Source organism: Octodon degus, unplaced genomic scaffold (genome assembly GCF_000260255.1).
Source record: "Octodon degus isolate 3935 unplaced genomic scaffold, OctDeg1.0 scaffold00109, whole genome shotgun sequence".
Lineage (NCBI taxonomy): Eukaryota > Metazoa > Chordata > Mammalia > Rodentia > Octodontidae > Octodon > Octodon degus.
Genome location: NW_004524685.1, coordinates 2946809 through 2961045, shown reverse-complemented (window position 1 = coordinate 2961045; position 14237 = coordinate 2946809). Strand labels below are relative to the sequence as shown.

At 36.2% G+C, this 14237-nt stretch overlaps 1 protein-coding gene and 1 pseudogene across 1 annotated transcript in view; one reads left to right on the top strand and one right to left on the bottom strand.

Moving 5' to 3' along the window:
• Positions 1–1219: 1219 nt before the first annotated feature.
• On the bottom strand, positions 1220–2100 carry LOC101577478 (annotated as a pseudogene).
• A 3747-nt stretch (positions 2101–5847) lies between these two features.
• The window catches only part of LOC101577073 (calcium-activated chloride channel regulator 1), a 26378-nt gene continuing 17988 nt past the window's right edge, over positions 5848–14237 (top strand). The window contains exons 1-5 of the mRNA XM_004639313.3: positions 5848–6003; positions 7871–8011; positions 8207–8354; positions 8702–8810; positions 10782–10962. Of these exons, the coding sequence (XP_004639370.3) occupies positions 5848–6003; positions 7871–8011; positions 8207–8354; positions 8702–8810; positions 10782–10962 (735 nt within the window). The remainder of the gene's footprint in view (positions 6004–7870; positions 8012–8206; positions 8355–8701; positions 8811–10781; positions 10963–14237) is intronic.

The following is a 14237-nucleotide window of genomic DNA, read 5'->3' as shown; positions in this document are numbered from 1 at the left end:
GCAAAAGAAGAATTAAGATGTATTATGTACATGTAGCAACTCTAATGACAAATGCAAACACTGTACTACAAACATGTATTAATACTGTAGACAACTAAGCTATTTCAAAATAATAGGCAGTCAGACAAGGCTAAGCTCTTGGAGAAGTCAGTGCAAAAGACAACTGTGGCTGGAAGCCCATTCCTTATAAGTCAGGCCTTTGCCTACACCCACATCCGTCCCCAAGGGATGAACAGCAGTGATTGATATTCTCAATAGGCACCAGTCATCTTTGGTGGGGAACCAAAACCTCTCTCCCAGGAAAAGTTCCTGTTTAGTCCATGTACACTTGTTATGTTACTTGCTTCCCCATTTGATCTCCATTTAGTCAGTATTACCTAAGCAACTATACTCATAATCTTATTGGTTGACCAGAGTTTTGTTTCATGTCATGCCCACCTTGTGAAATCCCATTGTATCAATGCCACCCAAGCCACTAGACTTGTAATATTATTAACTGATTACAGTTTTCCCATCTTAGACCCACCTCATCTCATAGTTTTGCGCTAAAACTCTCCCATGAGAAGAGGGGTCCCAGAAACCCTTCTGTCTCTCTTAGGCAGAAGCTTTCCCCACCCCAAATAAACATAGCTTTCTTTCCTCCAGTATTTTCTGTTCTTAATCTCCACTGTTCCTTAGAATTAATTCTTTGACTTTGGGAAATACAGACTCAGCATTTCAGACATCTACCAAGTTGGCAGTTGTAATATTTCCCTTACATTATTTGAATTATTTGGAGGTCTTTTTCTTTTTCTTTTCTTTTTTTTTATAGATAAGGGAAGTCACAAGATAGTGTATTGGGGTAACTCTGTTCATTTTTACAATCTAGAGGCCTTATACAGCCAGAGTGTGGAGTGGAGATGACAAATGTACATTTTAGACCTTCATCACCAATGAAAAAATAAAGCATTTTTATAGACATGAAATTGTCACTAGTGCATTTAGATTTTAGAGAAAGAATCAAAATGTAGAATACCTCTGCAGTAACATGATGTTAATAGAAACTGGCCACATACTAAGGTCATTTTAGTAAGCTACCATTGTATAATTATAGGAAAAGTAACATCTTGGTCCAAATCAGTGAAACTTTGCAAAAGATTGTCTTTAGAGAACACTGTGCTTTTTCAGACACATTCTGAAACTCAAAATCATTGTTGTAGCCTAACTACAGATTAACCTTTTAATCACATCTTTCATAAAAAGCTCTCAGGCTTCTATTTCTCCAGGAGATATTTTTGCCAGGGTGTTGTTCAACTCCACAAGGTAAACTTTCTTCATTGTTATTAAGAACTTCCTACGTACTAGATAGATTGCTATTCATTGCTTTTTCATCTTTTCAAAAAGATATGGGCAGACTTGCTAGACTAAAGCTGATGTCTTTAAAGGCATGCAGCAAGAATATCCCCACAATGATTGTGAAGAAGCCACTCAGAGTTCCGATGACATCATCCATGGGCATATCCTGGCACTCCTCAACAGAATAGCTGAGCAGGTTAAAACTGAGATTGTGAAGAACACATAGTAGATGGGAGTCATGATAGACGTGTTGAATACGTCCAGTGCTCAGTACAGGTAGTTAATATAAGTACTCACACAGACCACCAAACTCAGCAGCAGGACCCAGGCAAGCGGGTGCTGCAGCACCGGCTTGCCTGCCAGCAGCTCCTTGATGGCAATGCGCAGGCCCTTCACACAGGAGACCGAGAAGGCACCAATCATGGAACAGAAAGGTGATATACACCAGGATGTTGGTCAGCCCCTGGCAAGACCAACCACGAACGTGAGAATCAAGGCCACGATGACCACAAGTGTTGTGAAGACCACAAAGCCTGGGTCACCTAGTTTGTGAGACATTTCATTCAAGGTCTCTATCTCCTCTTTTGGAGCATGGATGACCATCACTGTAGATCCCAGAATAATGAGCAAACATCCAAGTTTCCCATGAAGATTGAGTCTTTCATTCAGAAAGTATGAAGAAAGAATGGCACTTTCAAGGACGCTAAGGGTTCCCAGGGGTGTTACCAGCATGGCTGGGGCAAAGGCATAGGCCGCCAAGTTGCAATGGCAAAAATATTTTCAAAACTAGCTTTTAAGAACTCACATTTAGGGCCAGCGAGATAGCTCAATGGACTAAGCACCTGCTTTGGCAAGCTCAGGGACCAGGGTTTAATCTCCATTCCTGCATGCCATATTGGCCCTGCCTCCCTCCTCCCCTGGGCATGCTTAGCCCACAAACATTATCTGCATGTTATGGCACATGCCTGTAATCCCAGTGCTGGAGAGGGTGAAAACAGTGGGATCACTAGCAGTCTGAAGTGGTAGTGAGATCCTGTACCAAATACATAAATGAAAAAGAAAAAAAAAACCCTCACATTTTATCATGGTTAAAAAAAAAAGTATTAATTGTTTCTTTTAAGTGATATACCTGAGAAAATATATACATTTAAATAATCAGTGAAAGAATTAATAGTTCTTTCCAAAAGTAGTGCTTATGAAAACTTGGCTCACTCAGCTCAAACATCTTCAAGATAGCCATCACAGGTTTGCTATGCAGCAGAAGTGCTATATGACATTAAAACCATATGTGTGCAAAGTTATAAATTTATGAAGTTAATGTTTATTGCTTCGTCTGGCCATTCCTAAATGAAATCAGTATCATTTTAGTGATTGGCAATGAAGAATTGAGTAAGTACATCTTAGTGTCACTGCTTAGATTTATTTTATCCACATCCTTTGCATCACTATAAAATGTTAACACACTAAAAATACAAATAACTTAATATGATAATTAAAATAGCTTTGCCTTTTCAGATCCTCTAACATGGTCTTGGAGAGCTTCAGGGATCTGCAAAGCATTCTTTTGAGGGCCATGAACCTAGATCAACTCAGATTTACCCTTGAGCTTAGAATGAGAGCAACCTTCCTTTAATCACATAAAAGTGGAGACTACCTGAGTGAAACGAAGGGTTTAGCAAGAAGGACAAAGTAGATATTTAAGATGCTTACATGATGTGCTACTGAATGTAGAAGCTAATGAATTCAGCTTCAGATAATGCTGGGAAGAAAATTTACAATAATCAATTATACAGTCATCAATCAGATCATTCTCTGAACTGCAATAATGTTAATTGTTATATAAAGAGCAACAGAAAAATCAACTAAAATAATTACTAGTGTTTGAGATTCCCACTAGAACACAATGACTCTGAAAAAGGTAATGACAATAACTTAATGTTCTACACCAGTGTGTAGCACAGTATCAGACACATTGCAAGTGTTCATCAAGTTTGATGAGTAAATGGACAGAATTCATAAATAAAAAAATTAAAAGCATTCTCAAATTCAGAGCATGATTATTGGCAGTAAACAGAATGATATTTCAAAGGTGATGGCACAAAAGAAACAGCAACAAAAGAAGAGCTGGGGGGACAATTCTAAGGAAGTACCTATCTACACGGGATTTCAACTGCCAATTCACTGCATTCTGCAATTGCAAGTTCAAGAAGCAGGTATTTCCAGAGTAATCTCCACAAGAATTAACTATGACAACTAAGAATGATTGCACTGGAGCATGAATAGGTGTGGAGAATTTGTTATTTCAGAAACCTATAAGTCAGTGAACCATATCCGTGAGCTAGAGAAGTATCATCTGCATCCATTTTCAAATTTAAGGCAAACCAGAAAAAAAAAAATCCACATGCAACCTAAAATTGAAACAAGATAGAAATTCTTGTGAGTTACACAAAGTCAATCACAGCCATCTACATTCTCTCAAATGTTCTACTGACAACCATTTTCAATGAGAGAAACAAAAGAACCTAGTTTCAAAATAATTTCCAAAACCAGTATTCTCCTCTCAACCTTTTGAAGTACTATGTCACAAATTCTTAAAAACATAGACTCAGCAAGGGAATTGCTTGGGTTTAAACTACGAAGTTTTCCCTTTCTGAAGTTATAATCCAGAGCATATTAATTAATTTCTCTATACCTCAGATTTCTAAAGAATGATCCACCTGCAAAAGATTTTATGATTCCCTTCATCATATAGAAACTATTGCTCAACTTTGAGCTCCTCGGCATTAGGCTTGCACCTCTCTTGAAGAACTTTTATCTTGTATTTTAATCTCTTTTTATTCTTATCCTATTCATGCAACCAGTCTTCAGATTCCTTGGAAACAATGCCTTGTTTTATTCACTTCAGTGCTTGCTAAAGAGCACAACACTGGACCTGGCACATACAAGCACACACATATTTTTGATACAAGTTTAAAAGCATAAAATGTCAAAGACTAGACACTTACTGAAGGCCTATCATGCACCAGCACTCACATGTTATTTCATTTAACCGTCACTACATTCCCTTCATACAGATGTAGTCATTTCACAGTTAAGGAAATTAAGGTTGAGGGAAATTAAACTTTAAAAAAAATCATTTCCCTACAAGGAAATTACAGCTAGTAAGGAGATATGCTATGTACATTAATAGCAAAAGGAACCTACATGGTATGTTAACAGAGTGGTTCAAATAAAGTTTTGTTTTATTGTGTTCTTTGGGGGGTTTTTTGCTTGTTTGTTTTTCTAAGGCAGGTTACTTCTAGTGTGAATGATTTGGGAAGACTATGTATCAGGCCACTCCTAGGCTTAGCCAATAAGGATACTGTCAATAGATGAACAGAGCCAAAAACTTAGGGTTCACTCTGATAGACTGCTCCTCTTCTAGTCTCAGGCCTAGAGATTTTTCATTGCCATTAAACAGTGGAGCACTACATTGACAGTGTTATAAAACAAGTGATAGAAACACAGAATCTAGTTAGCAAAAATGTATAGCAAGTTTCATATTTATATATAGATATAGATATAGATATAGTTGCACAACAATATTTAGTATGTATTGAGGCCTGAGGTGTCAGAAATTTTGTTTGAAGTGCTCTGCATGGATTATCTCATTAAGTTCTTTCAACATCCCATAATTTATTCTGATATCACAAAAAAGAAAATAGGCATAAAAAAGAGCCACATAACTCTTAGAATCAAGTGAACATGGTAACCAAGGCAAAAGTGACCAAGAACCATATGACTATTAAGAGATTCCAGAGCCAGTTTTCATTGTTATGTATACTATTATTTTAAGCTAAGAAACATTTGTGTTCATTCAAAACAGAAATCTTAACTGTTCGTTAGTTTTTCACATTAACTTTTCAGGTTACACAAGGATTTAACATATCCAATGTTATCTGAACACTGAAATAAACAATCAGCTATTATAAATGACCTAAAAAGTTGTCCCCCGGCCCATAGGTATTTTGAACCACTGTGCTTATACAACTCCTAACTAAAGAAATACAAATACTTCATTAACTGTCACCCCTACTTTGTGGTTTCTGCTCTTTTGTTTTTAATATAAGTCTTTTCCATCTCTCTTTCCTGGTGCTTTTGCATTCAGTTCCTCTTACCCTAGAGTGCCTTTCTGTAAACAGATCGGTGGACTTATACCTCCAAGACTATTTAATAGTAATCGTGATGACAATAACCACCCATTACTAGAAGGATGATTACACAAACAATCTAAGGGTTCAATTCAATGAATATGTAGTGACTTAGCTGTCTTAGAGAGTATGATTAATGCATTGAAATTGCCACTTAACAACAAAGTCTTTAGAACAAAATAAGGAAGTTCATCAAGAAATTGTATTTTACTCAATCATATTTATGCAAATATTTTGGTCTTGATTCAAATTCCTGAGTTACACAGATGCATAAATACTCTCCTTTGCATGAGATTAATCGCAGCTTGTGCATGCAATTATCATGTTCAATTTGAAGGTTATTTTATTCTTAGCCTGGCATCTCTTGCCTGAGGTGAAAACCTCCATGGTAAAGTTGAATAATAATGGATATGAAGGCATTGTCATTGCAATTAACCCCAGTGTACCAGAAGATGAAAAACTCATTCAAAGTATAAAGGTAAGAGAAAATTTTATTATCCACATATTTTTATGTCAGTAACTACTTTCATATAGGCGCAAAGACACACATAGTATAAATTTCACAAAGTTGCTTTAACAATACTCACCATTCAGGTATTATTTATCTAAGTGGTCAAGAATAATATCTTCTTAGTTTTATGATTAATTAATACCAGTAGTCATTCCCTTAATGAATTATTAAAACACCAACCTACTATTTTTTCATCCAGCTAACCTAACAGAAAACTTAAGAGCCCATGGAAAAATGTTTTTGCATTTTATCTTTTATAAAGTTACTTTTAGAAAGTTAAATAACTAATGTACATGTATGACACTAATATATATTGAAGTTCATTGTGTTATACATTTCTCTGGTTTTTCATACTTGATTAATTCTTAAAAACATAAAAATTATTTGTAACTTATTTTAAAGAAAATATTATGGGGGTCGGGGAGATGGCTCAGTAGAATAAGCACTTCCCTGGCAAGCACAAGGGTCTGAGTTCAATCCCCAGTACCACAAAAAGAAAGAAAATATTATGCATATTGAGGCTGTTTTATCATCCAAATTTTATTTCCATTACTCATATAATAAAAACATTTTGTGCAAGACTTTGACATATATTACGTTCTTATGAGGTGACCAGCAAAAAAAGATTATTAGGGTTTTGTTTTTCAGTTTCGTTTTGATTTTGTGGCCGTCTCAGCCCCAGGGACGGCACAATGCATGGTGCCAGGCATCAAACTGCAGTCTCTGAGCTTTGCCTAAGCTTGCCTAAACGGGCACTTTAGACAGTGAGCCTGTACACTTATATATTTTCTCACCAACCCCTTAGGGTTTTTTAACTAATTGAGAAAGATTAAATGATGTATACAGTATATAATAAGTGACAAAACTGGGACCATGAGCCTGTACATCTATATATTTTCATTATCACTACTAGGTAAGTTTTACATAAACATACCCATGTGAAGGAGTAAGTAAAAATAAATCTAGCAAAACATTTTAAAAGTAGTATTAGGTATAAAAATAGATTTATTTTTCCCATAATTTTATTGATAAACAAATAGCAATGAGACAGTTGCAAATCAAATCGGTAGGACAGTTTCAATAATTAACACACTGCATACACTCTTCCTAGTGGTTAATTGCTGTATAAGAATCATTCTATTATAAAAATAGATTTATTTAAACAACTCAATTATAAGAACTCTGGCCAGGCCTGGTGGTGCATACCTATAATTCCAGTACTTAGGAGACTGATGCAGAAGGATTACAAACTTGAGCTCAGCCCAGCCAATTTAGCAAGAATATATCTCAAAATTAAATGAAAAAAAAAAGGGTAATGTGTAGGGGAGTTGCTGGGGATGAAGTTTGGTGTGAAAGCCCCAAGTTCAATCCCCAGGAGGGAGGGACAGAGAAGGAGGGAGGGAGGGAGGAGAGAGAGAGAGAGAGAGAGAGAGAGAGAGACAGAGACAGAGACAGAGACAGAGACAGACAGAGACAGACAGAGACAGAGACAGAGACAGAGTGACAGAAAAAGAAGAGGAGGGGAAGGGAGGGAGAAGAATCTCTATTGGATTAAGCAACTTGCCATCAGAGAGCCAGACTTAATCACCTTTGTAGCTCAACCAGTACCCTTGTTCACATCTCCAATACTGATTATAGGTGTGGAGAGGTAAAAAACAGACTCATTGTGGTAATATACAGATGACTTTACAGACTGAAGTGGTGCAGCAAAATTCAACCTATTTCTCATTTGGTCTTTGCAAAAATATTTGGGAAAAGCAGACTGATTCACTTCTTCTTGTCAGATTCACCTCACTATGAAATTGTTACCATAAGGTACTTTTATTTTTGTCAGGAAATGGTTACTGAAGCTTCTACTTACCTGTTTTATGCCACCAAACAAAGAGTTTACTTCAGAAATGTAAGCATTTTAATACCAATGACTTGGAAGTCAAAATCTGACTACTTAATGCCAAAACAAGAATCCTATGACCAGGTAGGCCATTTAGATCTTAAACTGCTTCCTATGCTTTTTAAAAATAAATGTATTTTTTGGTAATTTCTAATTTAGTAATTAAATCAGTGATCCAATTAAATTTTCTTAATGTAGATTAAAAGTCCTTGTTTTTCAAATCTTTGCCTCTGTTGCTCCTGGAATTTCTGTTTGCTTGCTTGTTGTTCTACTGTTTAGGCAGATGTCATAGTTGCTGATCCTTATCCTAAGTACGGCGATGACCCCTACACACTGCAATATGGACAATGTGGAGACAAAGGACAATATATACATTTTACTCCAAATTTCCTGTTGACTAATAATTCATCTATCTATGGGCCCCGAGGTAAGGATATCTATTTTGTATTTCTATTTTTATTCCCTATGGAAAAAAGCTAACAATATGATTAATGTTATTTTTAAAGATTTTAAGAGGAGAAAATATGTATTAAGTAATAACTTTGCTTAAAAATACACTAGTTCTGTTTCAACCTATTTCTTTGTTTGTACAGGTTTAAATGTAAAATGAGTCATTTATTGGTATTAACTCATTACAACTTTTTTATCATAATGAAAAGTGTCACATTGTAGAGTTTCTTAATTCAATTAGTTTGGAAGATGGGGCAGAGACATAAGGAAATCATATTAAAATACTGTAACTATAAACTCACAAATGGCAATATTTTCTCACAGGCAGAGTCTTTGTCCATGAGTGGGCTCACCTCCGGTGGGGAGTGTTTGATGAATATAATGTGGACCGGCCATTTTATTTTTCCAGAAAGAACACCATTGAAGCAACAAGGTATCACTGTGTTAAACAAATCTATCAAGCAAAGGTTATCTCAAATGGTTGGGTATTCATATAGTCAATTTCCATATTCTACCTGTATCATTATGAATGCATCTAATTAGTTGTGAGACTTTCACCTTGGAATCACGACCACTCAGGAAATGAGAATCATTTTAGTGTGCACAGGAGTTGTACTAACATGTTACCAACTGAAAACAATGGAAAACCTAAACCTGAAGATATCTGAGAATTGGAATTCAATCCTACCTACATTTCTGTTCCATTTGGTTCATAACTTCTTAATAAATCTGCTTCATTGAAATCAATTAAACTGTAAAAACTTCATGGTAAATATATTTTACTTTCCATTTGAAGAAAAACATTTTTATCGTAAGGGTAAGTCAGAAAACAGACTTCTTAAAAGCAATGTAACTCTGGGGGATAAACTATATAGATAGATAAGATGTTTAAAACTTTAAGTTAAAAATATCAAGCATGTGGAATATTTAAAGAGTATAGAAGAACAATAGAAATCAATAAGATAAGGAAAGAATTTGAGAGAAAATAATGTGTTAGGTGAAAAAAGGGAGCTAGAAAAATCACTCCCTAGCTGCTTGTGCTATTTGCTAAATCTTCCCAGAGTTGCCTGGACTCTTCCACAGACCAAAACTCATAGCTAGGACACTATTACTCTCACCTGCATCTCGCAAAACTCCCTTGCCCAAACAATGCCTTTTTTTTTTTTTTTTTTTTTCAGAACCGAGGATTGAACTCAGGCCCCTGTGCTTGCCAGGCAAGCACTTATTCTACTGAGCTATCACCCCAGCCCCAGCCTGTTCATTCTTGAAATGTTTCTTCTCTAAATCCCTTTCCTGTCCCCCTCCAGTGGAGGCTAGATGTCCTTGGGAATGTTCCCGCAGCAACATATTTGTGGGCCTCTCTCACACTTATGTCCCTAAGCAGTAATTATACATATAATCTTATTTTCTCTGCTAGACTATGCTTCAGAACTGTGGGTTGTTTTTCTATTTGTTTTTTATTTTGTTTCCATTTAATTCCATGTCCTATGGCTAGTTATAAGATCAAAGTTAATCGAAGAATGTAACAAACAGTAAATTTCTCAAACAAATGGGCTTCCTTATAATGTCATAAAAAGATTAAAAGATAGTGTTTAATATATTTATTGAATATTTTAAAAGAGCTGCATTAATAAAAACAGATACCTAAAACATTTATTGTATACCAGGCACATTAGGGCAGTGAAGTCTTGTGTAAGTTCAACTTCCAGGCTAGGTGGAGCTAGCTCTCTTGGAAGATATTGCTTCCCCTACCTTAATCCTTGCAATACAAGAAAATTTATTAAAATGGACTGTTATATAGTAGTAATAACATGGAATGGCAGGAAGTTGTGCATATTTAAAGAATTTTTTCAAATTCTTTACCCATATGTCAGCCTATATCCTGCCAGGGACTTAATAATTATCTTTGTCATCAAGACCAAATATTGTGAATACATAAATATTTTCAGGCAAGACTTACTTTTACTTCTTCCTCCAGTCTACCTCATTGGTTCTCAAAAATAAATTTCCAAATGCTCTAGATATGAGTGTATATTTCACAGTTAGAAGCTTAAAAAAAATTTAAGCATAACATTGACCCGCCCCATAGCATTTAGAAGCAATTCTGCCATCTCTCTTAATTCATTTAATCTTCATACCATCCATGTAAATCAGTTTTCATAGCCCAAAGTCCCAAAGGTAACAGATTTATCAATGACATTAGTGTAAACAAGAAATGTTTTAATAAACATTAACCAAAAACATTGTTCTTATAGAAACTGATGGCAAATAAGGGTACAGCGTTGTGCTTTTGTCAAAATGAAACACTGCTACATGATCTATGACAACTGTCACAGAGAAAGTCATGCTATTTCTGATTCTCCCAGTCTTCAGATAAAAGTGTAATTTCATGCTTTCATCACAGATGTTCCACTACTATTACTGGTACGAATGTGGTTTTCAATGAATGCAAAGGAGACAGCTGTATAACAAGGCCATGCAGACGTGACTCACAGACAGGACTGTATGAAGGGAAATGCACATTTATCCCAAACAAATCCCAGACTGCAAGAGACTCCATAATGTTCATGCAAAACCTCGATTCTGTAAGTACCTTCCAGTTCTGGTCTCACAAAGAAATCCTTAGAGGAGGAAAAAAGGTATTAAGGAAATTGGGCTTTCTGCTATAAAATTATGTCTGCCAACTGAGAAAAAAAATTAGTGAGGCAATTAATTAGAAGCCGTTTTCCCCAGCCTGTGTTAGGATGTGTTTGGAAACTCACATTTAAGTTAAGGAGTGAAACTACTTTTAACTCCTCTTTTAAATGTTAGCTGTATTACCTTTCTAAAGTAACTTTTAAGGTATCTGTGGAAAGTACCACATTCTAGGTTTTGCATTAGATTCTCATTAAAGCATACCAAGCTACTGAAAAGTACTAATGTGAAAACACATATGGGAATGCCTACTCAAAATAAATTGAAGAAAAAACTTCACAAGCCAATGTTTGATCTGAAATAGTTGGCTGATACCAAATGTAGCTGTCATTTTCAATCTGTGTCACTGAGGACAAACTACTAAATTTGCAGTTTAGTTCTCTTACCTTTTAATCAAAATTTAGTTTTCTACTCTTTTAATCCTGAAATTTAGCTTTCTCATCTTTAATTAGTCATTAAAATGCCCACTTCAGATTGTCATGGTTAAGTTCATAAGAGCTAATATGAATAAAATATTGGTACAGCATTCATCACATGGTAAGCAGAAAATAAACTTAATTTTTAAAATTTGTAAAATATTCGGAAGATAAACTCTTGCATCTTACCTGAATAAGCCTGATCTTTTTTCTTATTTTATTTTAATTGATACATATTTATGGAGTATAATGTGATATTTTGATGCCTGTGTATAATGTGTAATTATCAAATCAGAGTAACTAGCATACCCATCACCTCATGTTTATTTTTGTAGTGATTATTCAAAATCCTCTTATTACCTATTTTGAAATACACAATAACTACTATTTATAGTCACCCTACTATGCAAAGAAGCACTACAAGTTATTCCTCCTAACTGTAATTTTGTGCCTGTTAATCAGTCTTTCCCTATCTCTTCCTCTCCCTCCCCTTCGCAGTCATTAGCCACCACTATTCTATTCTCTGCTTCCAGGAGATAAACTTTATTAGCATCTACGTATTATCAGATCATACAGTATCTGTCTTTTTGGGCCTGGGTATATCACTTAACACAATGTCTTCCAAGCTTATTCACACTGCCACGTGTCATAGGATTTCATTATTCATATAATGAAATATATAATGGCATATATATGCCATTTTATTAAATCCATTCACCCATGAACACTTAAGTTGACATGTCATTTTTGGTTGGGTGTTTAGGGGAGGCGTTTTTGGAACTGGGACTCAAACTCATGCTTGCCGGGAAGGTGCAGTGTCACTGAGCTACATCCCCAGCCTTAAATTGATTCTATGCTTTAGCTGCTATGAATGCTGCTACAGTAAACATGAAAGTGGAGCTATCTCCTTAACATACTGTTCTGTTTTTGTTTTTGTTTTGCCTTGTTTCATTTTGTGTTGGCGTGTACATCCAATAATGAGATTTCTAAACATATGGAAGCTCTGTTTTAAATTTTTGAAGGGAACACCATTCTGTTCTCCACACTGAGGAATGATTTATATTCCCAGCAACAGTGAGTTGAGCACTGCCCTTTCACAGCATATTTGCCTGGTGTTTCAGATAAATTTGTATTTTTATTTCATTTTGTAGTGCTGGGGATAGAATCCCTGACCTTGTGAATCTCAGCAAGCTACATCCCCACCCCATACATTTAAAATTTTGAACCCTCGTGCATTAATGATGGAAGTCTTGAGTTACAAATACAGACTTGATAGCATCTTCTAAAGCAATTTTGAGCATGATGGTGACAAATGGGCTAGCAGTGAGCACAGTGGGACCCTACGTTACAGGTGTGTGGCACCACTACTCTCAGATAGTGGTTAAATATTTTGATCAAGACCACCCAGTCAGTTTTCCTTCTAAAACTTTCGAACTAACCTACGGTTTGAGTAGAAATAGTTTTATTAAAAAACTCCTTCTGGAAATGTTTGACACATGATTCAGGAAAGTTCACTTCAATCTACTACATCAGAATCAATAAAGAGTTCAGCATCAAAATAGACCCCCAAAAAAGTGATACAAGAAGATTGTTGGAATATGGACCGCCTGTTCCAAATTGTACATTCCCAAAGCAATTGACTATCAGGAGATAACTCATACTCCCAGCTGGAACATGAATGATAATGAAGAACATGTGGCTGACATATGGAGGACTACTAATTATGTAAGATCTGGCTCAGAGGTTAATATTGATTTTAATCATACAGCTTATCCAGAATAACACTAACTTCTTATTATCAGAACATAGAGAAAATATATGTATAGGATCTGTATACAAGGGATAAGGTCAGACCCAGAGAAATGCAAAGTACTGAATATTTATTTCTCTATTTTCCTTTCCTTAATCTTCATTGTTCTTATTTCATGATCAGGACTGTGTCAGAAACAGAAAGCACAGAAATAATTAAAGATAAATTGTCCTTGAAGAATTCAGTTTAGTGAGCAAAGGAAAAATACAAGAAAAATATACACAAATCAAAGGGCAAAGAGATACAGAAATGTAAATTAAATGTTATGAGGATGGACAGACCCAGAGCACAGGCCCGGTGAGTGAGTGAGATGACCCGGGCTGCGGGATCCTGAACAGACCCAGAGCGCAGGCCCTGTGAGTGAGAGAGACAAACCCAGGCCGAGGGATCCTGAACAGACCCAGAGCGCAGGCCCAGGGAGTGAGTGAGATGACCCGGGGCCTGGCGGGATCCTGAATAGACCCAGAGTGCAGGCCCAGCAGGGAACCCTTCAATAGAACTCCCTGCAAAGAGGCTAGAGGCAAGACCTACCCAGCTGATTCAGGAGCAGAACATCTTCCCAGAGAGACACAAAGGGTTCAACCTTAATGACTGCAGCAGAGAGAAGTGGAGCAGGGCAACCAGATTCAAACAACACCCACCTGGAGGAATCTGAACTTCATAGATCCGGACCTGGTGCTAAGGTAATAACTCTATCTAAGCTCTACAACAAAGTCAGAAGACAGTGGTACACAAAATGACAAAGAGAAGGAACAAAATGCAGTCTAAGGCCCCGAGTCCACCCAGTACAAATGCAGAAGACACTAGCATAGAGGAAGCTGGTAATCACACACCAGATATCTCTGAAATAATAGCGTTGACAGTAAAGAATCAACTGCAGAAAGGTATAGAAGAAATTAGATCAGAAATAATTTCGGAACTAAAAAATGTAGTGGTAACT